General features: G+C 41.0%; 1 protein-coding gene across 6 annotated transcripts in view; it reads left to right on the top strand.

The window, feature by feature from the left end:
* The window catches only part of LOC133575284 (connector enhancer of kinase suppressor of ras 2), a 175,367-nt gene that overhangs the window by 30,459 nt on the left and 117,700 nt on the right, over positions 1 to 27,208 (top strand). For all 6 annotated transcript variants that reach the window (XM_061927915.2, XM_061927912.2, XM_061927914.2 and 3 more), the window contains exon 2: positions 16,110 to 16,273. In XM_061927915.2, coding sequence (XP_061783899.2) covers positions 16,110 to 16,273 — 164 coding nt within the window. The remainder of the gene's footprint in view (positions 1 to 16,109; positions 16,274 to 27,208) is intronic.

The raw sequence follows: 27,208 nt of genomic DNA on the forward strand, positions 1-27,208 counted from the left end.
TTACTCAACTATTTTCTACAGGTTATTGCAATATAGTTTGGTTTACACGTTCTAGGAAAGAACCAACAATGTTCACAACAGTTTGGATATATGCTGCTATTTTGAGAAAAAATAAATACAAAAATATTGAACACTTACATGTCAGTTAGCTCCGTAACCAGTCACACAAGTAAATAATTTCAATCAGGAGAATTATTCAGTGTGATTCATTACTCTACGTGTACTGATGGAATTGATTGAGTTCTGATAAAAGTGCTGCTAAGGCGATTTTTTTCATTTTTTTCATTTCATTTATTTATTTATTTCAGGCAATGACATAAAAAAGTACAACATTGACAACACATGATAATAACAATTAATATAGTGCAAACGGTAATGTATAGTATGTACCGTAATGCATGATTGTCCAGTTTTGCCTGGAAGGGAGTGGGAAGAAGATAACTTATTTAATCCCACCCCAGTTCTCTATTCAGTGATTATTCACATGAGTTTCACTCTTACTTTGTTCAAGGATTATAATACAGATGTTGTATTATAGTGGCATTACCACAGGTAACAATAATTATTACACTGTAACAATAATTTGTATCAACAATGTAGGAATAATGACTATACCAACAATGGTAATAGACAACATAGCAATAATGGTAAGGAAACATTGAGCACATGTTAACACTTTGAGACAGAGTACAGCAGCAGGTCACATTAAAGACCCTCATCTCTATATTTGAACCAGACCCCCATGTTTTCTTCCATTCTTTATTTTTCAAGCTTGCAGTAAGCTTGTAGCTGCTGTCCTATGCTCGACAAATTAATTTTAAGATTGACACAATAGATCTGCGAGGATACATGCCTCCAATACAGTAATACCTCAACTTAGTAGCTTAATTGGTACTGTGACGAAGCTCTCAACGCAAAACACTCAAACAATCTAAAATCAACATCTCCCATTGATATGAATTAAAATAAATTGAAATGGTCCTTGCCCTCCCCCAAAACAGCACAATTGTAATATGTAACTTCCATCCATCCATTTTCTACCGCTTATTCCCTTTGGGGTCGCGGGGGGCGCTGGAGCCTATCTCAGCTACAATCGGGCGGAAGGCAGTCTACACCCTGGACAAGTCGCCACCTCATCGCAGGGCCAACACAGATAGACAGACAACATTCACACTCACATTCACACACTAGGGCCAATTTAGTGTTGCCAATCAACCTATCCCCAGGTGCATGTCTTTGGAGGTGGGAGGAAGCCGGAGTACCCGGAGGGAACCCACGCAGTCACGGGGAGAACATGCAAACTCCACACAGAAAGATCCCGAGCCCGGGATTGAACCCAAGACTACTCAGGACCTTCGTATTGTGAGGCAGATGCACTAACCCCTCTTCCACCGTGCTGCCCTAATATGTAACTTGCCTTTTGAAAATAAAAACTAACTATTAGATACAAAAAAAAAGTGTACAAAAACAAATATAGTTACAGTCTGGCAAGGTTGCTTGCAACATGACCCCAATATGCAGAGGCGGAAGGAAAAGTGAAGGTAAATCTAACAAGTATGTAAGAGACAAAATTAGGGGTTTGAGGAGCAGTGTGTGTTGGTTTGTCTTTTGTTTTCAGAAGCTGTAGGTCACATGGGTATAGGTGGGTGTGTGCATAATTGGGCATTTAGGGAGAGCACATACACCTGTTAGTGAGGCTAGATTTGGCTATTATATTTTATCTTGTTTATCACTTTCGTTTGTCATCTTATTTTGTAAAACCATATCAAACCCATGTCAAATTCACTCAGGATGTTAAAAGCATGTCATTCAACAAATGAAGACCGATTCTTATCCCTCCAGCTGCCACCAGGCATACTTGCCAACCTTGGTCGGAGTGGGCGGGGCGGACCGGGGGGCGGGGTTAAGGGGGGAGGAGTATATTTAGAGCTAGTATATATATATATATATATATATATATATATATATATATATATATATATATACTGAAATTCAAGTATTTTTTATATGTATATATATATATATATATATATATATATATATATATATATATACATATATATACATATAAAAAATACTTGAATTTCAGTGTTCATTTATTTACACTTATACACACACATAACACTCCTCTCTACTACTTGCCGTAGTTTTGAAGCAATGCATGATGGGAATCCGGATGTTGTGTGTCAGTGTATTAACGTGCCGGCTGAAATAAACACACGCTGATAAATAGCTCCGTGCCTGCCTACTTAATGGGTTATAGATAAACCTATGGATAACGGAGACATATATAATAGTCTCCTTATTGTTGTGTGTGCAGTTGCGCATTGAGCTCCAAAAGCCGTAGATGTTATAACGTGACTGGGCCGGCACGCTGTTTATATGGAGGAAAAGTGGACGTGACGACAGGCTGTCCTCACTCAGGTCCGGCTGGTAATCGGGAGAAATTCGGGAGAATGGTTGTCCCGGGAGATTTTCGGGAGAGGCACTGAAATTCGGGAGTCTCCCGGAAAATTCAGGATGGTTGGCAAGTTTGCCACCAGGAAATGTGGCCGCCACAAAGTACAACTGAGAAAAAGAAAAGGTATACGGCACAGACATGATACAACACCGTCCTAATGACAAGACTGGTTTAGGAGGCTTCCTAATTAGCAACCAGGGACAGGTGTTTCCTGATAGCCAATTAGAATCAGGTGAGGGAGCCAGTGCTCAAACCAGAGGAGTGGCTTAGCAAACAGGAAATTGAAACAAAAATAAGAACGCTTGGCAGCACATATTACCATACTTGCCAACCCTCCCGGATTTTCCGGGAGACTCCCGAAATTCAGCGCCTCTCCCGAAAACCTCCCGGGACAAATTTTCTCCCGAAATTCAGGCGGAGCTGGAAGCCACGCCCCCTCCAGCTCCATGCGGACCTGAGTGACGTGTCAACAGCCTGTATTCACGTCCGCTTTCCCACAACACACGTTATAACTGTAGAATGATCGAGGGCGAGTTCTTGGTTTCTTATGTGGGTTTATTGTTAGCCAGTTTCATTAACGTCCTCCCAGCGCGGTAACAACACACAACAACAGCAGTCATGTTTTATTCTACCGTAAAGCAGTTTGTCTGCCGTAAACAGCAATGTTGTTGTAATATATTGAGTTGGAGGCAATAACCAGGCGAGGTGATGAAGTACGTCTCTTTACTGTAGACTTCAGAACAGACTCACACACTTGACGTCAGGTGCGCAACACCACGTAAATCGTTGGCCAACCAAAAAGTAACCACAGTACGCTATAGCCAACATTCACCAGGAGATGGCAACAGACAAACATAGATCACTCTATTACATTCCTCCCCTTTTAGAAATGGAGAAGTTCCTCAAAATAAATAAACAACCCAACCAAAAAATGCAGCAGCTCAATTAAAAAACTGTACTTAAGCCACATTCTTTCTTTTTTTTTTAGTACTGAACTCTTAACCCTCATTTGTAAACAATAACATGCTTATTATACAAACAGTATTTGTACACCTTTAACACAGATTGTTATACTGTCTTCAGAGATTCAGTTTTTTTGGTGGTACTCGAAACCTTTCTGGGTACCTGCGAAAGGGTGTTCAGCATGGTTAGAAAAATAGTGACAGAGAATAGAACAAGGATGGACAATTCAACCCTTAACTCAACAATGAGTAGATGAGTGTTATGTGTGTGTATATGTGTAAATAAATGAACACTGAAATTCAAGTATTTATTATATATATATATATATATATATATATATATATATATATATATATATATATATATATATATATATATATATATATATATATATAAGAAAATAATTATATATATAGCTAGAATTCACTGAAAGTCAAGTATTTCTTATATATATATATATATATATATATATATATATATATATATATATATATATGAAATACTTGACTTGGTGAATTCTAGCTGCAAATATACTCCTCCCCTCTTAACCACGCCCCCAACCACGCCCCCGTCCCACCCCGACCACGACCCCCCCACCCCCCACCTCCCGAAATCGGACGTCTCAAGGTTGGCAAGTATGCATATTACAGAAACAACAACAAACGTCCAACACAGTTTTGAAGGCTCATGACATAATAGAATGTAGTAGGAACAACTACAGTAGTTTTTGAGGGAATGCTGTACTCATAGTATCAAGTAACTCCCTTGGAGTGTGGACTTCAACAGTATCTCCTTTCAGCTGCTTGCACCATCAGCAGCTTTTTCATATTTTAATGGATAAATGTTCGTAGTTTAGATTACTATTGGTTATTTTAGCATTCTTGGCTGGTGTTAGACTCATTCTTTTTCAGTATGGTGCAGACTAGCATGTGATTGCCTCAAATTGCTCTGCCAAGATGATGACACGCTCAGTCATGTCTTTGATGATTTTTTTTTTTTTAATTCAGTGAATTCAGTTTTTTCTTCTCAGCACTGTCTTTCACACTCACTTTGCTCTCTCCCATGCTGGGACCGATCATTAGCTATAAGTTAATGCTAGTGAGTAAGACCAGATGTTTTGGTCGGATCTTACAGGGTTCATTCACTGTGGCATTTGCTACGCCAACTAATGGTGGGGATGCTTTGAACTCAATTTTTCGCTTGAAAATGAAAGCATGACAATCATCAGAGAGACAGCTGCAAAACACTCTTAAGTTGAGGTACCGCTGTTTTGCCAACAAAAACTGAGCAATTGAAATGGTTTGCCAACTTAGTTGATACCTTTATTTTACAAAAACCCCAGATGAAGACTGCACCATTTTGTTCCTGCATTTTGAGAAAGTAATTATTGAGAGTTATTAACAGTGCCAACATAATGTGCCAGGGGCTTGGTTACTTTAGACTTAATATACAAAACATAGTTTACTAGTGTTTATGATCTTGCATGAGAAAATACTGTACTTGATTTTTCTGTTTGTGTTAAACAAAAATGAGCGACAACCAATGAAATGGTTTCCACTTGCTGAGCAACAGTGTATCGAGTGATGTGTTGGATTTCAAATTGTTCTGTCACGCCGTATGTAGCAAGAGTCAATTTCTTTGTCGCTCAAAACAACACTTGGCTTATATTTTTCCTCCTGTCTCCTATGACATACCAAGAGCAAGATGCCTCTCACTTATTCTTTGCTATTAGAGAGAGAGTGTGTGTGTGTGTGTGTGTGTGTGTGTGTGTGTTTCTGTGTTCTTGTATTTCTACTCTTCTTGAGACATCAACAAGGAAAAGTATCTTCCATATGAGAATTCAATCATGGTCCCAAAACGGAAAACCATTGCATCTAGGGATGTCCGATAATGGCTTTTTGCCGATATCCGATATTCCGATATTGTCCAACTTTTTTAATTACTGATACCGATATCAACCGATACTGATATCAACCGATACCGATATCAACCGATTCCGATATATACAGTCGTGGAATTAACACATTATTATGCCTAATTTGGACAACCAGGTATGGTGAAGATAAGGTCCTTTTTAAAAAAATTAATACAATAAAGTAAGATAAATAAATTAAAAACATTTTCTTGAATAAAAAAGAAAGTAAAACAATATAAAAACAATTACATAGAAACTAGTAATTAATGAAAATGAGTACAATTAACTGTTAAAGGTTAGTACTATTAGTGGACCAGCAGCACGCACAATCATGTGTGCTTACGGACTGTATCCCTTGCAGACTGTATTGATATATATTGATATATAATGTAGGAACCAGAATATTAATAACAGAAAGAAACAACCCTTTTGTGTGAATGGGGGAGGGAGGTTTTTTGGGTTGGTGCACTAATTGTAAGTGTATCTTGTTTTTTTTATGTTGATTTACCCAAAGAAAACAAAAAACGATACCGATAATAAAAAAACAATAGTGATAATTTCCGATATTACATTTTAAAGCATTTATCGGCCGATAATATCGGCAGGCCAATATTGTCGGACATCTATAATTGCATCTAATAGAGAATGTCTCATTTGCACCCCTGGTGGTGAAGTCTATCAAACTTAGGGTGGTCCCAATCCCAAAATGTAGGGATTTTTCAAATTGACTGTGTATCAGTTTTAAAAGTGCTTCCCCTCTGGTCAACATATGAAATAACAAGTGTGTGTAAAAATTTGAAGTGCTCCCCCTCTGGCCAACACATGTAATGACACGTGTGTGTAAGGAATTGAAATGCACCCCCTTTGGCCAAAATGTATTTAAAAATAAATAAATAAATAGGTATATAGAGACCTATTGTAATAACTTGAAGTAAATAATGAAGATTAAAAACCAAACAAAAAATTCAAAAAACTAAAATCTTAACTTTTTTCATATTTGCATAGTATGTATATATTATTAATGTTGTGAATACAAATCTTTATATTTCTAGAAAGGGTGGTCCTTAAGAGGTAAGCATTTTTTGGATGTCTCAAGAAGGTAAGAAATACAAGAATGTGTGTGTGTGTGTGTGTGTGTGTGTGTGTGTGTGTGTGTGGTGACCGTGTTAAGGTGCTACCACACTGTCTGCTCTCCGTCAGCCTCGCTTCCCTCGGGCATCAGTGTTTTCCTCACGGCTCCACTCGGCTCTATCAACATGCCTCCACAGAAGCGCCAAACCCCGAATAACACCAGCATTTGTAATTGTTTTGTGTGCGTGATTGTGTTTGAAGCAAACATTCTCCGGCAGGCGCTGTTGTGCTCCTTCTCCGACGCGTTTTTCTTCATGACTTGCTGCGTTGTGGTTGCGCTTTCTAACAGTGGAATGGAATGGTGCGCAATTTGCTGAGTTTGTCTATTTAAAAGGCTCTTAATTTATCAATAGCATCCCAGACCTGCCACATCTATATACAGCTCTCTACAAGGCATGCCAGGCGGCCACAGTTTACAGCAAAAAAAACCCTCAAAAGCCAATATGTAACTCACATCCCTTGAGATATATTTAAAAACACAGTTTTAATTGGTTGGAATAATATTACACTGTGCAAACACAGGGTGCAAAAATGTAGGTATTACATGATCATGGTGCTCTATGCCTAGTGGAGTGGTTCTTAACCTTGTTGGAGGTGCCGAACCCCACTAGTTTCATATGCGCATTCACCGAACACTTCTTTAGTGAAAAATAAATGTTGTTTTTTTTCAAATTCAAGACAAAGTTATATGTTTTTGGTATCACTTTAGTATGGGGAACATATTCTAAGTAACAAAGACTTATTTTAGAGTTTTTTGGACACTAGGGGAACATATTCTAAGTAACAAAGACTTAGTTTAGAGTTATTTGGTTAGGGTTAGGGTTAGAGGGTTAGGACCAGGGTTAGAGGGTTAGGGTTATAATAAGGCCATGCCGAATAATAGCTAAGAGCCAATATGTTACTTAGACTTAGACTTAGACTTCCTTTTTATTGTCATTCAAATTTGAACTTTACAGTATAGATAAGAACGACATTTCGTTACATTAGTTCATGGGAGTGCAGGATAAAAAAAAAAGCTATAAGGTGCATGTATAAATAAATAAATAGGTTACTGTACAGATAAATATATTGCACGTTTTCATATGCATTCACTATGTTACTAATTTGCATGTTAATAAGCAACTAATTGATGGTGAATATGTTCCCCATACTAAAGTGTTACCATGTTTTTTTACTGGTGCACAAAATGAACCGTGCATGAACATCACCTTGTTCAAAGAACAAAACCAACACAGTGCATAAACTCACCACAAATTACACACCTGCAAATCAGTCTGACTTCTGCTGTTGCCGTATCCGTATTACGCCGATAGGGAGAAGTTTTTATTTACACGATGAGTCGGGTGTGTTTTGACCTCCGCCGAACCGCTGAGCCCGACTCACCGAACCCCTAGGGTTCGATCGAACCCAGGTTAAGAACCACTGGCCTTGTGTGTAGTCAAGAGAAACAAGAAAACACCAGAAATAACAGTGTCAAATATAGATGGATACATGTGGTTATGTTGTTATCCATTAATTAAAAACAGCCAGTAACACGGTTTGTTACACTAATACACTTTTAGAGCCATAGAAAACTGGATGTTACCAACCTATGTCTATGGGCATGAACTCATGAAGTCTTCTCGGATGAGAGGTGAAATGTTTTCTATAACTCTCATAGGTGAACTCTCATAGGCACTGATTTTATAGTTTAGCACCTCTCTGTGTGCAATGTTTTACTTTCCACCCACAGTCTGAATGCTTCTGTATACATGTATATAGTATAATATTTAATAGTTAAACAACACATTCAGAACATTAATTCTCAAGACTGGACTGCTCCTTACCTCTTTTTGCACTATTTTTATTTTCTTTCCTTCCCATGTTTTGCATATTTGTAGACTGTCACACTGATACTAGAGTTGCTTTTTTATGTCATTGTACCGGTATATAGTGACAATAAAAGGCATTCTATTCTATTCTATGTCTGGACACCAAATCAGTTTTTTTCCCCCCTAAGTGACATGGATCGAACATGTCTAAACGCTGCAAAGTGCTGGAAATCTGATCTTTTCCTATCAGATTTGGGCCACTTCAGGAGGTAGTCCAAATCCGATTGGAATCTGTTCTTTTCGAATGTGACAGCAGTCCGAACAGCAATGCAATCTGTTTGGGACTTTTACGTCATCTTTGGGCGAGCTACGTAATTCGTGTGCGCAGCACGATCACTTTCCTTTTTTGCAATTCTCTTCTTCCTCCTCCTGCTGTTGCTTTCCATCATGTCCTCTACACCAGTGTTTTTCAACCTTTTTTGAGCCAAGGCACATTTTTTTTCATTGAAAAAATCCGGAGGCACACTACCAGCAGAAATCATTAAAGGGGAACATTATCACAATTTCAGAATGGTTAAAACTATTACAAATCAGTTCCCAGTGGCTTATTATATTTTTCGAAGTTTTTTTCAAAATTTTACCCATCCCTAAAAAAAGCTTCAAAGTGGCTGATTTTAACCATTGTTATAAACACCTGTCCATTTTCCTGTGACGTCACATAGTGAAGCCAACACAAACAAACATGGCGGAAAGAACAGCAAGCTATAGCGACATTAGCTCGGATTCAGACTCGGATTTCAGCGGCTTAAGCGATTCAACAGATTATGCATGTATTGAAACGGATGGTTGTAGTGTGGAGGCAGGTAGCGAAAACAAAATTGAAGAAGAAACTGAAGCTATTGAGCCATATCGGTTTGAACCGTATGCAAGCGAAACCGACGAAAACGACACGACAGCCAGCGACACAGGAGAAAGCGAGGACGAATTCGGCGATCGCCTTCTAACCAACGATTGGTATGTGTTTGTTTGGCATTAAAGGAAACTAACAACTATGAACTAGGTTTACAGCATATGAAATACATTTGGCAACAACATGCACTTTGAGAGTGCAGACAGCCCAATTTTCATCAATTAATATATTCTGTAGACATACCCTCATGTCAGCAGACCAGGGAAGCTAGGGTCGATATTCTTCTCTTGATCATCTTCGGGACGGTGTGAGCCAAGACATCCAGGGGGGTTTAGCTCGCTCGTCTGCGGGAACAAACTGCCACCATTGCTTGCCGTGCTAGCGAGGCCCTTTGTCCCTGAATTGCTCACACACTCCGGCAGATTCAATGGGGGTCTGGCGGCAGATTTCTTTGACTTTATCGTTGGAAATGCATCTGCTTTGAGTGTCGCAGGATATCCACACATTCTTGCCATCTCTGTCGTAGCATAGCTTTCGTCGGTAAAGTGTGCGGAACAAACGTCCAATTTCTTGCCACTTTTGCATCTTTGGGCCACTGGTGCAACTTAAAACCGTCCCTGTTCGTGTTGTTACACCCTCCGACAACACACCGACGAGGCATGATGTCTCCAAGGTACAGAAAACAGTCGAAAAAACAGAAAATAACAGAGCTGATTTGACTCTGTGTTTGAGAAAATGGCGGATTGCTTCCCGATGTGACGTCACGTCGTGACGTCATCGCTCCGAGAGCGAATATTAGAAAGGCGTTTAATTCGCCAAAATTCACCCATTTAGAGTTCGGAAATCGGTTAAAAAATTATATGGTCTTTTTTCTGCAACATCAAGGTATATATTGACGCTTACATAGGTCTGGTGATAATGTTCCCCTTTAAAAAATTAAACTCAGTAGACAATAAAAAGTCTTTGTCGCAATTGTTGGATATGAATTTAAACCATAACCAAGCATCAAATCAAATCAAATCAACTTTATTTATAAAGCACATTTAAAATTTACCACAGGGGTAGCCAAAGTGCTGTACAATGAGCAGGTTAAAAGATAAAACGAGTACCGAGCAAACACAACACAACACAAACAGAACATGATAAAAAATAAATAATTAAAATAGAATTAATAAAAACATAAAAACATAAAAACAGGATCACAGCAGGTGTATTATGGGGCGCCATTGCAGGATGGATATCACTCAGTGTTAAAAGCCATGGAATAAAAGTATGTTTTTAAGAGAGATTTAAAAACAGGAAGAGAGGAGGCTTGTCTAACACTCAGGGGTAGGTCGTTCCAGAGCTTGGGAGCAGCAACGGCGAAAGCTCTGTCACCTCTAAGCTTCAGCCTTGTGTCAGGGACCGTCAACAGCAGCTGATCGGCTGATCTTAAGGATCGGGTGGGGCAGTAAGGCTGAAGGAGGTCGGAGAGATAGGTTGGCGCGAGGTTGTTTAGACATTTAAAAACAAATAAAAGGAGTTTAAAATGTATTCGGTAACGCACAGGGAGCCAGTGAAGGGACGCTAAAATAGGGGTGATGTGCTCACGTCTGCGGGTCTGTGTTAGCAGACGAGCAGCAGAGTTCTGTACGAGCTGCAGGCGGGCGAGGGAGGCCTGGCTAATGCCAACATACAGGGCATTACAGTAATCAAGACGAGTCGAGATAAAAGCGTGGATTAATTTCTCAAGATCATGTCTTGATAAAAGCGGTTTCACTTTCGCTATTTGGCGTAATTGATAAAAGCTTTTTTGAACGACGCTGCTGATTTGTTTTTCGAATTTAAAATCTGAGTCAAACTTTACCCCCAGGTTTGTGACAGAGTCGCTGAGATACGGGGTCAGAGTGCCGAGGTCAACGTTGGGGGAGGGAGAGCGACTTGGACCGAACAACATAACTTCTGTTTTGTCTTCATTTAGGCTCAGGAAGTTAGCTGAAAGCCAGACTTTGATGTCGTGCAGGCAGTCAATAAGACTTTGAACCGTGTTATTTTGTGCCATGGGAAAATAAATCTGGCAATCATCGGCATAAAAATGAAATGCAATACTGTACTTCCTAAAAATAGAACCAAGGGGGAGAAGGTAAAGCGCAAATAAAATTGGGGCAAGGATTGAACCCTGGGGGACCCCATGTGGTAAAGGAGCTGTGGACGACATAAAACTGTCTACTTTTACACAAAAACTCCTGTCGGTTAGGTACGACCGGAACCAGTTGAGGGCGGCGCCCTTAATGCCCACACAGTTCTCAAGACGAGTGATTAAGGTGGCGTGGTCGACGGTGTCGAACGCAGCAGACAGATCTAAAAGCACCAGGACAACATATTTACCAGAATCAGTGGACAGGAGGATATCGTTAAAAACTTTTAGAAGCGCTGACTCTGTGCTGTGGAGGGCTTTAAAACCGGACTGGAACAGCTCAGTGATACCATTATCCTCTAAGAAGGGCAGCAACTGACTGTAGACAACCTTCTCTAATATTTTGGAAATGTATGGAAGATTAGAGATAGGTCTGAAGTTAGAGAGGAGAGAGGGGTCGAGGCTGGGTTTTTTAAGTAGAGGTCGTACCACTGCATGTTTAAACTCTACTGGAACTATTCCAGAAGAGAGGCTACTATTGATAATGTTAAGGACACTTGATCCAATAGTAGCAAGTACCTCCTTAAACAGGCGAGGTGGGAGGGCATCTGCAGGAGAACCAGAGGGCTTCATATGACTAACTGTGTCACTTAAAAAAGAAAAGGACACCGGCTCAAACTGATGGAAAACAGAAGAGAAATGCAGGGGAACAGAAGGGTCATATGAAGGCTGAGATAGACTGGCTCTAGTTGACACAATTTTGTCAGTGAAAAAATGGAGACAATTTTCACAGAATTCAAAAGAAGCATCAAAACCAGCAGATTTGGGAGCATCAATGACAGTGTTAATAGTTTTAAACAGAACTCTGGGGTTGTTACAGTTAGAAGATATAATCTGAGATAGATATATATTCATTTCTGCTTTTACAGTCATCTGAAAGGAAAACAGGCTTTCTTTAAAAATGGCAAAGGACACATGCAGCCTGTCTTTTTTCCATTTTCTCTCTGCTCTTCTACATACGCGCCTGGCAGCCCGAGTGACGTCATTCAACCAGGGTTGAGGCGTGGTTTTAGCGCGGCGGCATTTGAAAGGCGCGATCGTGTCCAGTGTTTGTGAACAGATAGAGTTGAACCCAGAAACCAACTCTTCAGTATTCAGACACACAGATGCTGCAGAATTATCATCACAAAGAGTCAAAAAAATAGAGGAGAACCGAGCAGGAGACGAAGAATTAAACATGCGAGAGCGTTGGGGCGGTGCGCACAATTTAACTGGACACTGCGTGGCAATATCAAACAGGATCGGCATGTGATCAGAGAACACAGCGTCGCAAATGTCCAAATTAAAAACACACAAACCATACGAGAGCACTAAATCGAGTGTATGCCCGCGTTCATGTGTAGAACCACACACAGACTGTACAAAGTTAAATGAGTCGATTATATTCAGGAAGCTCCTGGAAAGCGGCTCATCTGGGCAGCAGGTGTGAATATTAAAATCACCCACAATAAGGACACGATCATATTTGGGCAGGATTTCAGCCAGAAATTCAGAAAAGTCAGTTATAAAGTCTTTGTGGTACTTGGGTGGTCGATAGATGACGGCACACAGGACGACATCAGAAAGACCCAGTTCAAACATGCACAGTTCGAAGCTTGAAAAGGAGGATTGTAGGCGGATCTGACGGCATTTAAAGTCATTTTTAAAAACGACTGCTAATCCTCCTCCTTTTCGACCGGACGGCCGTGGGGAATTAAAGTAGGAACACTCCGAAGGCAGAAGTTCATTAAGAGGGGCGGACTCACCGGCTCTCAGCCATGTCTCCGTCACACAGAGGAAGTCCAGTCCGCGGGAAGTGAAGAAATCCTTCAGGATAAACGTTTTGTTTGTCAAAGATCTTGCGTTCACAAGACCGAACCTGGCGGGGGCCAGCACGTCCAAGGCCGCAATTAATCCGGGTGGGGCCCGACACACAGCCCGCAGGTGGCGGTGATCCACCCCGCGCCTCCGGGGGCGGGGACAGCAGGAGCGACGACGGCAAGCTTCTTCCTCCAAACCAACGATAGGAACCAGCCAGGAGCCGATCGGATCGAGCGAGCGTGGGTGCAGGAGGAGACCGGATACCGCACCATTCATCCTTCGGGGAGCCACGGGAAGCCGGGCCAGGAGTGCCCTAACTTTCACCAGCTGGCCGCCACGTTTACCGCGGCGCCGGAGACGCTTCCGCCGGGGGAGAGGAGCCAGGGGGCGGGAAAGGAAGGCAGGAATCCGGCCAGGTGAAAAAGCTGACTGGGACGTCGAAAAACCAACGTCGAAGTTGATCATATCAGTGGGAGAGGGGCAAAGATCCAACAGTGTTTGGCGGTCATACACAAGCAGTGAGCTGACAGAGACGAAAATAGACGCAAAAAACACAAAAACGAACAGAGCTGACAGCGAGAGACGGCAGGCCAAAGCACATACTGGCGCCATCTTGCATCGGGGCGTGGTCAATGCATCACTATAGCTCTTGTCTCCAAGTAGGTGTACTGTCACGACCTGTCACATCACGTCGTGACTTATTTTAAGTTTTTTGCTCTCTTTCTGTGTGTAGTGTTTTAGTTCTTGTCTTGCGCTCCTATTTTGGTGGCTTTTCCTGTTTTGTTGGTATTTTCCTGTTGCGGTTTCATGTCTTCCTTTGAGCGCTATTCCCCGCACCTGCTTTGTTTTAGCAATCAAGAACATTTAAGATGTTGCTATCTTTTTTTGTGTGGACATTGTTGTTTGCCATGTCATGTTCGGATGCACTTTGTGGACGCCTTCTCTGCTCCACGCGCTGTAAGTCTTTGCTGTCGTCCAGCATTCTGTTTTTGTTTTCTTTGTAGCCAGTTCGGTTTTAGTTTCGTTCTGCATAGCCATCCCTAAGCTTCAATGCCTTTTCTTAGGGCCACTCACCTTTTGATTATTTTTGGTTTAAGCATTAGATACTTTTTTACCTGCACGCTGCCTCCCACTGTCGCCTGCATATTGTGATCACGACAAACCATCGTTGTCTCACACAATGTGTTCCCGACATCTACAAAGCAATTAGCTACCTGTTGCCACCTACTGATATGGAAGAGAATAACATTGTTACTCTGCTGAGCTCTAGACAGCACCGACACTCAACAATGGCACATTATTTGCGGATTATAATTACTGGTTTGCAGAAAATATTTTTAACCCAAATAGGTGAAACTACAAAATATCCCACGACACACCAGACTGTATTTCACGGCACACTAGTGTGCCGCGGCACAGTGGTTGAAAAACACTGCTCTACATAGCCACCGCACAGACTCACGCTGATCTGTGGCATCCATGTTTTCTTGTTTAGTAACAGCTTCTGTCGAAATGATCCACTTTGTCGAAAAAAGCTACCAGTGGTGTCTATCGATTTACGCTGCTGCCACATCAAAACATGATACCTTAAATTACCAAAACGCTGACTTAGATATCAAATAAAATATATAATAAAATAATCACTTACTTGTAACGCCAGTGCACATGGACATAATTAACTGTAATATAAGCCTAACCGGAATAAAAACACTTCATGTAAACTGTATTCTGGCCTGATCAAACACATTTGGATCAAAATTTCCTTCCAATCAAGACAGGTGGTTTATGCCGACACTCTTTCAGATTGGAGCGCATGTAAAAAAAAAAAATCCGACGTTTGGGTCGAAATTATCCTCACTGCACATGTCTTTGACGTCAGCTTTCCTTTGGTGGTGGAGAGGCCCGAGACTAAACCGAATATCCTCAGAATGAAGCGATAGTCTTGCTGCTGTCTCCCCCCATTCAACATGTACAGAAGTAGCGCTATATACTGTTGAGTTTGTTGCTCTTAAACCGAGATTAGCAAAAACAAAAGTATGGTCTGGGGTGTCATGTGTCGATGTAGCGATAAAAGGAGGGATCCAGTTGTCGGCTCAACAAGCTATTTTTTTCACGACATTACAGCAAACCGCTAGTTTTAGGCACGTACACAGAATGTCATAACATGAAGACACGCAGCATTCTGTACATATCTCAACATTGAGGGTACATAACAGCTCCATTTAAAAAAGAGAGGTAAAACAAAAGTAGCGAACACAAGGAGAAATTAATGAACAAATAACGTTACAACATCGGACAAGCAGATATACACAGAGTCATGTCTACTTGCAGCGGAAGTCACTGCTTCTTCTTCTTCTACATCCGTCTACAGTATGTGCTGCGCATGTCAAAATAAGGTATTCAAATTTAAGGTGTAATGCATGAAAATGAACGTCAAAATCGGAATTTGTTTTCCAAAGTCCATGTGCACCGTAACATTCTAATCTGAATTATGATCAGATTAAATCAATTTTGCCCATGTACACGTGGCTAGTGATAAATCCACTCTTCACCTACAAGACAGATTAACTTTTGATTAACTTCCTTTGTTTTCACTTTATAATCAAACTGCTCGTGCAAGTGACATCGCGGCCACATTCGGGTCTGTGCGCGTTTATACTGGATTCTGATTAAGATCACATTTTACTTGCAGTGCAAACAGTCGGCTGGAAACAATCAGGTTTTGAAAATTGTTTTATTTTGGCCACTTTGGCCTGCAATGTAAACATATTCTAAGAGAAACTGAACAGTCCAGGTGCGATTGAGTTTATATCCTGAGGATTACAATGACCTTGATGAATGTGAACAGTCATAGACATTTTAGACCGATACAACAACAATGGCTGTGGCGGCAATGAAATATGGATGCAGTCTGATCAGAATCTTCTCTTACATTCCCTCAGGTCTGGATGACTGTCTTCAGCAGTATGTGAAGAGTTTTGAGCGGGAGCTGATGGGTGGAGAGCAGCTTCTGCACATCACCCATCAGGAGCTGGAGGAGTTGGGGGTCACCAGGATAGGACATCAGGAGCTCATTCTGGAAGCTGTTGACCTTCTCTGTGCACTGGTCAGTCACTCTTTCCTCATCATCATGTTTGTCTTTTGTGCATCACCGGTATCTTTCTGCAGTAGCATCATAACAAACAAACACGTCTCCAGGTGACCACAATCAGGCGTGTTGGTCAACTTCAGGGGCATGTAAAGTTGTCCGTCATCAGCATAACAGTGAAAGCAGTGACGTGCGGTGAGGTTGATGGCTGGTGAGGCACTGACTTCATCACAGTCAGATTTACAAACATATGAATCCTAAAGAGTATCTTATTCACCATTTGATTGGCAGCAGTTAATGGGTTATGTTTAAAAGCTCATACCAGCATTCTTCCCTGCTTGGCACTCAGCATCAAGGGTTGGAATTGGGGGTTAAATCACCAAAAATTATTCCCGGGCGCGGCGCCGCTGCTGCCCACTGCTCCCCTCACCTCCCAGGGGGTGAACAAGGGGATGGGTCAAATGCAGACGACAAATTTCATTACACCTAGTGTGTGTGTGACAATCATTGGTACTTTAACTTAACTTTAACTTTACACATACAAACTGTAGCACACAAAAAAGCACATTTAATAAAAAAAAACGTTACTATGGTCTTACCTTTACTTATAAATGAAGTCTAACGCCATAACTAAAGCCCTCACTTAAACTTTCCACGTGCAAGATTGAATCTATTTAAAAAAGTGTAACCGAGGGTTTATAAATGTCGCCTATACTGTATGGAACTACAAAATAACAAACACAGAGGCTCCAGTTTACACGAGGACCACTTTATTTACATTCTTTCAAAAACCTCCACTCCACTCCGTGTCATCACTTCCGCTCTTAGCGCCTTCAAAATAAGAGCTCAAGGCATATACTGTATAACAGCGCATAACAGGAACTTAACATCACAAAGAGGAAAGCCCATGAAAATAGGTTACAAAAAGTTATTTAATAAGAAGCCAAAAAGTGCAAAAATCAATAATGTTCGTGTTGCAGGAGTTGTGAATTAGATACACCTGCAGTCTGCAGGTGTACCTGATATTGTGGCCCTGCAGTCATTCACAACTCCTCCAACACGAACATTATTGTTTTTGCACTTTTTGGCTTCTTATGATATCCATCCATTTTCTACCGCTTATTCCCTTTGGGGTCGCGGGGGGCGCTGGAGCCTATCTCAGCTACAATCGGGCGGAAGGCGGGGTACACCCTAGACAAGTCGCCACCTCATCGCAGGGCCAACACAGATAGACAGACAACATTCACACTCACATCCACACACTAGGGCCAACTTAGTGTTGCCAATCCACTTATCCCCAGGTGCATGTCTTTGGAGGTGGGAGGAAGCCGGAGTACCCGGAGGGAACCCACGCAGTCACGGGGAGGACATGCAAACTCCACACAGAAAGATCCCGAGCCCGGGATTGAACCCAAGACTACTAGGGACCTTCGTATTGTGAGGCAGATGCACTAACCCCTCTGCCACCGTGAAGCCCAATCTTATGATATAACTTTTTTAAATAGATTCAATCTTGCACGTGGAAAGTTTAAGTGTGGGCTTTAGTTGATATAACAATTTTACAGCGGGGGTGCAGGAGGCGGGATTACTGAAGCCTCAGCAAGTGCGTCTTTTGCAGCCGTTTTATGATCGCTCAGCACAAGAAATACGTTACACACATACAGTTGTTGACAAAATACACTGTACATTATATACCTCAGCTAACTAAACTATGTATATGTATAATATAATTCATATAGCAATACAGTCTCACTGCACAGCAGGCCAGCAGTTAGCCGAGTCCGGAATCCATGTTGAGGCACTGAGTGACGTGCCTCAACTGGCTGCTGTTCACCGCACCGTCTCTTCTCAGTATTTGAACGGCAAATATGAAAATACAGCGATTTTGAATAAAAATAATCTAAAACTGGTGAAGTTAAATGGGAAATAACTTTATAGTATAATCACTGCATACATATAACAATTTAATTAATTTTTTTTCTTTTTACATTTTTTTTTCTTTCCATCCTCTCTAGTGACTGCACGTCACTGAGTGAAAGCTAGCACCGTATGTGCGTATGATGTCACTGAGCGGCAGCATGTAGATGTTGAAGAGTGCAGGACCAAGAACCAAACCCTGTGGATTTCCGCATGTTACCTTAACATACTCCAAGGTCATGTTGTTATGGGAGTAAGACAGTGTCAGTAAGATAGGATTTAAACCAAGAAAAGGCTACGTCTGACATACCAATACGTGTTTTGATACGTGGTAATAGACTGTTGTGATCGACAGTATCGAAAGCAGCACTGAGAACATGGATGACGCTTCAGCATCCATAGGTAGCAATAGATCATTAGTCACTTTTGCGAGGACTGTCTCAGTAGAGTGATTTGCCCTGAAACCAGACTGAAAAGGTTCACAGAGATTGTTTGACGCTAAATGTTCATTTAGCTGCTATGCAACAATTTTTTTGAAGGCTTTTCGAGATAAACGGAAAGGGGTAGTTTACCAGGAGGTCAGAATCGAGGTTAGGTCTTTTGAGCAGAGGATGAATAACCACTGTTTTGAATGCTGGGGGAACAGTACTAGAGAAACGTGAACATGAATAGGATACGTTAATAAACAGCTGCACTTGGGTTAAAGTTTTTTTTTTTTTAAACATTATTTTTTAGAAAACGTCGGACCAGTTGCAACATAATGTTTAATGCGGCACTAATGTTGTGGTAATTTAGCAATAAACAACATCAGGGGATTTCACTAACACTTTTATTACGTGCGTCTTTTAAGACGATTGGCTATCTAGGTTTGCTTTTCAAGATAAATAAGTCTTCTGGGAAAACATGTAAAATTATGGAATTTCTCTACATCACAATAATTTGCCATCCACTCAATTTTAGACAATTCTATGGACGTTTATAGATTTCAAACATCGTATGAAACCCTGAAATAATGATAATTCTAGGCTCCTTCACATAGCATATACAGTCGTGGTCAAAAGTACATACTCTTGGAAAGAACATAATGTCATGGCTGTCTTGCGTTTACAATAATTCCTACAACTCTTATTTTTTTGTGATAGAGTGATTGGAGCACATACATACATTATTTTATGAATGTATTATGTGTCTGCTGAAAATGTGACCAAATCTGTTGAGTCAAAAGTATACATACAGCAATGTTAATATTTGGTTACATGTCCCTTGGCAAGTTTCACTGCAATAAGGCGCTTTGGGTAGCCATCCACAAACTTCTGGCAAGCTTCTAGCAATCACATGGACAAAGATAAGACCTTCTGGAGGAAAGTTCTGTGGTCATATGAAACACAAATTGAGCTCTTTGGCCACAATACCCAGCAATATGTTTGGAGGAGATAAGGTGAGGCCTTTAATCCCAGGGACACCAAACCTACCGTCAAGCATGGTGGTAGTAGTATTATGCTCTAGGCCTGTTTTGCTGCCAATGGAACTGGTGCTTTACAGAGAGTAAATGTGACAATGAAAAAGGAGGATTACCTCAAAATTATTCAAGACAACCTAAAATCATCAGCCCTGAGGTTGGGTCTTGGGCACAGTTGGGTGTTCCAACAGGACAATGACCCCAAACTCATGTCAAAAGTGGTAAAGGAATGGCTAAATCAGGCTAATATTAAGGTTTTAAAATGGCCTTCCCAAAGTCCTGACTTAAACGTGTGGACAATGCTGAAGAAACAAGTCCATGTCAGAAAACCAACAAATTTAGCTGAACAGCACCAATTTGGTCAAGAGGAGTGGCAAAAATTCAACCAGAAGCTTGCCAGAAGCTTGTGGATGGCTACCAAAAGCGCCTTATTGCAGTGAAACTTGCCAAGGGACATGTAACCAAATATTAACGTTTCTGTATGTATACTTTTGACCAGTGACGTACGGTGAGGTTCATGACTGGTGAGGCACTGACTTCATCACAGTCAGATTTACAAACATATGAACCCTAAAGAGTATCTTATTCACCATTTGATTGGCAGCAATTAACGGGTTATGTTTAAAAGCTCATACAGCATTCTTCCCTGCTTGGCATTCAGCATCAAGGGTTGGAATTGGGGGTTAAATCACCAAAAATGATTCCCGGTTGCGACGCTGTTGCTGCCCACTGCTCCCCTCACCTCCCAGGGGGTGATCAAGGGGATGGGTCAAATGCAGAGGACAAATTTCACCACACCTAGTGTGTGTGGGACAATCATTGGTACTTTAACTTAACTTTAACTTTACACATACAAACTGTAGCACACAAAAAAGCACATTTAATAAAAAAATGTTTTATTATGGTCTTACCTTTACTTATAAGTGCGGGAACAGTGGTGTTCGTGTTGGAGGAGTTGTGAATGAAAGAAATAAGAAATCCGTGCTGCAGTCTGCAGGTGTACCTAATGTTGTGTCCCTGCAGTCGTTCACGGCTCCTCCGGCACGAGCATTGTTGTTTTTGCACTTTTTGGCTTCTTGTTAAGTGACTTTTTTTGGGTGGATTCGGTCTTGCACGTGGAGGGTTTGGGTGTGGCCTTTGGTTGGTGTGGCGCTCCCGTCGGGGGGTGCATTCTGCGCGGGGGTGCATTAACCGGCACCAGGAGGCGGGATTACTGCGAGCCTCACACAGTGCGTCATTGCAGCAGTTTGATGATTGCTCAGCACAAGAAATACTTTACACACATACAGTTGTTGACAAAATACACTGTACATTATATACCTCAGCTAACTAAACTATAAAAATGTATAATATAGTTCATATAGCAATACGGTCTCACTGCACAGCAGGCCAGCAGTTAGCCGAGTCATTGCGCAATCCATGTTGAGGCACAACTGAGTGACGTGCCTCAACTGGCTGCTGATCACCGCACCGTCTCTTCTCAGTATTTGAATGGCAAATGTGAAAATTCAGCGATTTTGAATAAAAATAATCTAAAACTGGTGAAGTTAAATGAAAAATAACGTTATAGTATAATCACTGGATACATATAACAACTGAATTAAGGTGGCCTTACCTGCCTCCAGTGACTGCACGTCACTGCTTTTGACCCAGCAGATTTGCTCACATTTTCAGTAGATCCATACTAAATTCATAAAAGAACCAAACTTCATGAATGTTTTTTGTGACCAACAAGTATGTGCTCCAATCACTCTATCACAAAAAAATAAGAGTTATAGAAATTATTGGAAACTGAAGACAGCCATGACATTATGTTCTTTACGAGTGTATGTAAACTTTTGACCACGACTGAAGATTAGACATTTTTCAAACTGGCTGACATCATTTCTTGCTGGGTGTAAAAGAAAGTATTAAAATGCTGCCCCTTCTTCTTTCCTTATATAATAAGTAGGATTGTAACAGTGTCAAATCTCAAGGTACGATATTATTGTTGTTAATGTCCAAAAAACAAGCTTGGTACAAATGACAGAGTCTATAAAATGAAGTGTCAGGAATGTTTAGGATAAACACACTTACTGTACTTGAACACAAACATAAATGTTAAAATGTTTTGGTCATATTTGTCACTACAAACAAATAATTTTAAGTGCAAATAATTGTGCAGGAACATCTACTGTTTCAAGTAAATACTTAAAAGAATAACTTACAGTTGATGTCTATAAAGTGACAATGTAAACCGCTCTCCTTGAGCCCACCGAGTGACCTCCGGGTCTTGCGGACGGAGGCTTCTTCGTTGCCATAGTGAAGCATATAAAATGGAACTGGTAAGACGCCGGGAAAGAAGGACAAACAATGGATTTCCCAACAAAAAATGGAAGTTTTGAAAAACTAAGCAGAAGAGATCAATCCATAACATTGCAGCAGGGAGAGAAAGTGGGAAAGAGGGGTGTGGGAGTGGGTAAACGCTGCAGTGACAAAAAGGAAACCCTTCGCATGCAGGCTGGTGCTTAACCAGTGTTTATAACTATCTACTTGACTATCTGTTCATTTTTACGTTTTATTGTGTCTGCTGATATAGTTTTGTTGTAGACCAAAAAAGACCAATACCGATATTAAAAAAAGGCTAATACCGATATACGTCCAAATGCCAAATAATGGCGGCCATAAACGGGCAAACGGATAATTTGTTGATCTCTAATATACTGTATTTTCCGGACCATAGGGCGCACCGGATTATAAGGCACACTGCCGATTGAATGGTCTATTTTCGATCTTTTTTCGTATGTAAGGTGCACCGGATTATAGGGCGCATTAAAAGGAGTCATATTATTGTTTTAATTAAATGGAAAAAACTCCCTTGTGGTCTACATAACATGTAATGGCGGTTCTTTGGTCAAAATGTTGCATGGACTATGTTTTACAGATCATCTTCAAGCCGCTTTCTGACAGTCGCTTCACGATGCATCGTTTTGTGGGCGGTCTTATTTACGTGGCTCACCTTTGGCAGCGTCTTCTCCCCGTCATCTTTGTTGTAGCGGTGTAGCGTGCAAGGACGGGAGTGGAAGAAGTGTCAAAATATGGAGCTAACTGTTTTAATGACATTCAGACTTTACTTAAATCAATGTAAGCGTCAATATATACCTTGATGTTGCAGAAAAAAGACCATATATTTTTTTAACCGATTTCGGAACTCTAAATGGGTGAATTTTGGCGAATTAAACGCCTTTCTATTATTTGCTCTCGGAGCGATGACGTCACGTTGTGACGTCACATCGGGAAGCAATCCGCCATTTTCTCAAACACATTACAAACACCGAGTCAAATCAGCTCTGTTATTTTCCGTTTTTTCGACTGTTTTCCGTACCTTGGAGACATCATGCCTCGTCGGTGTGTTGTCGGAGGGTGTAACAACACGAACAGGGACGGATTCAAGTTGCACCAGTGGCCCAAAGATGCGAAAGTGGCAAGAAATTGGACGTTTGTTCCGCACACTTTACCGACAAAAGCTATGCTACGACAGAGATGGCAAGAATGTGTGGATATCCTGCGACACTCAAAGCAGATGCATTTCCAACCATAAAGTCAAAGAAATCTGCCGCCAGACCCCCAGGAAAAGAGAGCGGATGAGGGTATGTCTACAGAATATATTAATTGATGAAAACTGGGCTGTCTGCACTCTCAAAGTGCATGTTGTTGCCAAATGTATTTCATATGCTGTAAACCTAGTTCATAGTTGTTAGTTTCCTTTAATGCCAAACAAACACATACCAATCGTTGGTTAGAAGGCGATCGCCGAATTTGTCCTCGCTTTCTCCCGTGTCGCTGGCTGTCGTGTCGTTTTCGTCGGTTTTGCTTGCATACGGTTCAAACCGATATGGCTCAATAGCTTCAGTTTCTTCTTCAATTTCGTTTTCGCTACCTGCCTCCACACTACAACCATCCGTTTCAATACATGCGTAATCTGTTGAATCGCTTAAGCCTGCTGAAGTCCGAGTCTGAATCCGAGCTAATGTCGCTAATTTTGAAAAAAACTTCGAAAAATTAAATAAGCCACTGTGAACTGATTTTTAATGGTTTCAACCCTTCTGAAATTGTGATAATGTTCCCCTTTAATGTATCCCGTGAAAAACCGTCCGACCGGAACTCTCTAATAACTAAAGTTCCTTGGGTGAATAATGTAAACTGACTATACCGGTATGTTTTAGCATTTTCATGGCAGATGTAAGTAAGAACTTTACACTACTTTATATTAGAAATAGCAACAGCGGAGGATGAATGTCCCATAACAAGAAGATAGAGAAAAAGAAGACGCTTATTAAATACGGGGTCGCACAGACTACAAAGGCAATTTTTCAGGACTTATGCCGATCCCAAATACAGATCAGCAGGTACCAGAAGGTAAGAAAAGTTGCATTTGCATACTATTGCGAAACAAAATGCCAGATAATAATTCTTACCTTATACACACACACCATAATAATACTCATATGTTGAAGCACAGTACAATCCATCAAGCGGTGCGGCTTCATAGCTTACCAAAGTCGTACTAAAACATTTTGATAGATTTTTGAGCGCCTTGTGTTATTTTCTGTATTTTCAATGGAACATATAAAATGTAGCTGTTGTTTACTTGGGTCATATTGCAGTCCACACATATCTCTTGTGTGTGACTGCCATCTACTGGTCACACTTATCATTACACCATGTACCAAATAAAATAGCTCCGCGGCCGGTAAGCAAAACCAGAATTATTCCGTACATTAGGCGCAACCGGGTTATAAGGCACATTAAAGAGTTTTGATAAAAAAAAAAAAAGATTTTAAGTGCGCCTTATAGTCCGGAAAATACGATAAATGTTATTTTTTCCGGTTTGTAATTAAACATTGAAAAGTTGTGCTGCCTCATCTGACGTCATGTCACTTTTTACAGTGACATGTAGTGCAGTCATGTGACTGCCAGGCTCCCTTTGATTGGTGAAATGGAGTCAAACATCACTCGTGCTTAGTTTGGATTGGTGAAACAGAGTCATGTGACCGTGCTCGCTGAAAGATGTCTCTGTGACGAGCCAAGGGTGCGCACTTGCAAGCAGTAATCAATCAAATATAAATCACTGTAACGATTATATCAATAAACGGAGCGATTGGAATGAAACTCAATATAACGGAGTAAAATTTGTGGGGTTTTTTCTTCACAAAAATACTTGCGTACAAGAAAAACCTTTGTTGTATTAAAACTGGCAAGTATAAATTGTCCAAAACGTGAAAGTAAATGTAGCACATTACGACCCACCTCTGCATTCGACCTTGCAGGTGCATTGTATTTAAATGCCTCACCTGAATGTTGAATTATATTTGCTGCATGTGAGTTGTTTTTGCAGTATTTATTTAAATAGGATGGCATTTAAAAAAATGATGTCTCTCAATTAACATCCATTTTGAACGGCATTCATGAACTATTTCAAAATCACAGAGTTCTACCGCCAAAGTACCGACGTACTTGGTACCAAATATTAAATCTACAAACACAATTATAGCAGTGTTTCCTTCCGCCAGTTTTCGATATAGGTAATAACATAGTTAAATTATTTTGGACCTGCTTTGCATGTCCTGACAGCTTGTGCAGTGGCCCTGCACCGGATTAGAGAATTAATGGGAATTAGGTGCGTCCCCCCAAGAGAGAGAATGAGGAAGAGAGGACATGAGGTGTATGAGGAAGGAGAAATAGAGAGAGTGTGTGGAGAAAAAATATGCATGGTGCACCTTATCTCTCAGGCGCACACAACTGGATTAGCTGTTTGAATGTGTGTGTGTTTGTGCGTGTGTGTGTGTGTCTGTGTTGGAAGGGGGGTCCTTCATGGTTGTGGCTGATAATCAATCGTTTTCCCATATAAATGTTGCAACATGCGACTGTTTAAACATCCCACAGCAGCAGTCACCGTATGTCCCGGGACAAAAGCCTCTATTCATCCATCACCATCACGTTGACATTAATTGCCTCATACATGTCCTCACCCGTACGCCTCACCTCTAAGTCAACAACAAGCTCCACACAAAAGGGATTGCGAGTATTTGTACACAATCAAGTGTGATTTATTGTCCTCCAAAACATAATCACTTATAACACAAGACAAAAATGTTCGCTTCCCCGCATCCCCTTTAATGACTCTTTGGTATTCCTCCAAAAGAGAAGGAAAAGGCCATTGTTGAGGATTCAATGCTAAATTGACTCAGCTATAATGTTGGAAAAGTCACATTTTCACGCCCATTTGAGCAAGTATTGCCCCTCGCATTGAGGTAACTTTCAGTAGCCTCAGTGTATTCTCAAATTAAGAAATAGTCACTGTATTAGTCACGAAAAGCATCACAGTTTCTAGTAAAAAAAGTTAAACTTAAAAGCCTACTGAAATGCAATTTTCTTATTTAAACGGGGATAGCAGGTCCATTCTATGTGTCATAATTTATCATTTCGCGATATTGCCATATTTTTGCTGAAAGGATTTAGTAGAGAACATTGACGATAAAGTGTATACTTTTGGTCGCTGATAAAAAAGCCTTGCCTGCACCGGAAGTAGCAGGCGAGTAGCGTGACGTCACAGGTTGTGGAGCTCCTCACATCTGCACATTGTTTACAATCATGGCCACTCGATTCGGACCGAGAAAGCGACAATTTCCCCATTAATTTGAGCGAGGATGAAAGATTTGTGGATGAGGAAAGTGAGAGTGAAGGACTAGAGGGCAGTGGGAGCGATTCAGATAGGGAAGATGCTGTGAGAGGCGGGTGGGACCTGATATTCAGCTGGGAATGACTAAAACAGTAAATAAACACAAGACATATATATATACTCTATTAGCCACAACACAACCAGGTTTATATTTAATATGCCACAAATTAATCCCGCATAACAAACACCTCCCCCCTCCCGTCCATATAAACCGCCAATACGACTCAAACACCTGCACAACACACTCAATCCCACAGCCCAAAGTACCGTTCACCTCCCCAAAGTTCATACAGCACATATATTTCCTCAAAGTCCCCAAAGTTACGTACGTGGCATGCACATAGCGGCACGCACGTACGGGCAAGCAATCAAATGTTTGGAAGCCGGAGTTGCATGCGTACTCACGGTACCGCGTATGCGCATCCAACTCAAAGTCCTCCTGGTGAGAGTCTCTGTTGTCCCAGTTCTCCACAGGCCAATGGTAAAGCTTGACTGTCATCTTTTCATTTTTATAGTCTTTGGTATGACTCGGCCGGGGTTTGAACACACAACCTACCAATATCAGGGCGGACACTCGTTAAGCTTTTCAATCTGGCCCGCCGGACATTCCCAAATACATTTTTTAGATCTTGAAGATCGAAACTGTAGCTGCCATTATGATGTGCAGTGATGTTTTCAAATGACCGTAAGTCTTGAACTATACAAAGTATTTCAATGGTTGTAATTTGCGCTTTTGCATGATATGCGAGTTACTATGGTCATCTAATTAGTTACTATGGTAGTCTAAGTGACAGCAGCTCAGACGAGGCACCAAGCAGCGTGGGTGGGGAGAGTTTCCACAGAGTGTTTCCAGAGC

This window comes from Nerophis lumbriciformis, linkage group LG35 (assembly GCF_033978685.3).
Source record: "Nerophis lumbriciformis linkage group LG35, RoL_Nlum_v2.1, whole genome shotgun sequence".
NCBI classification, from domain to species: Eukaryota; Metazoa; Chordata; class Actinopteri; order Syngnathiformes; family Syngnathidae; genus Nerophis; species Nerophis lumbriciformis.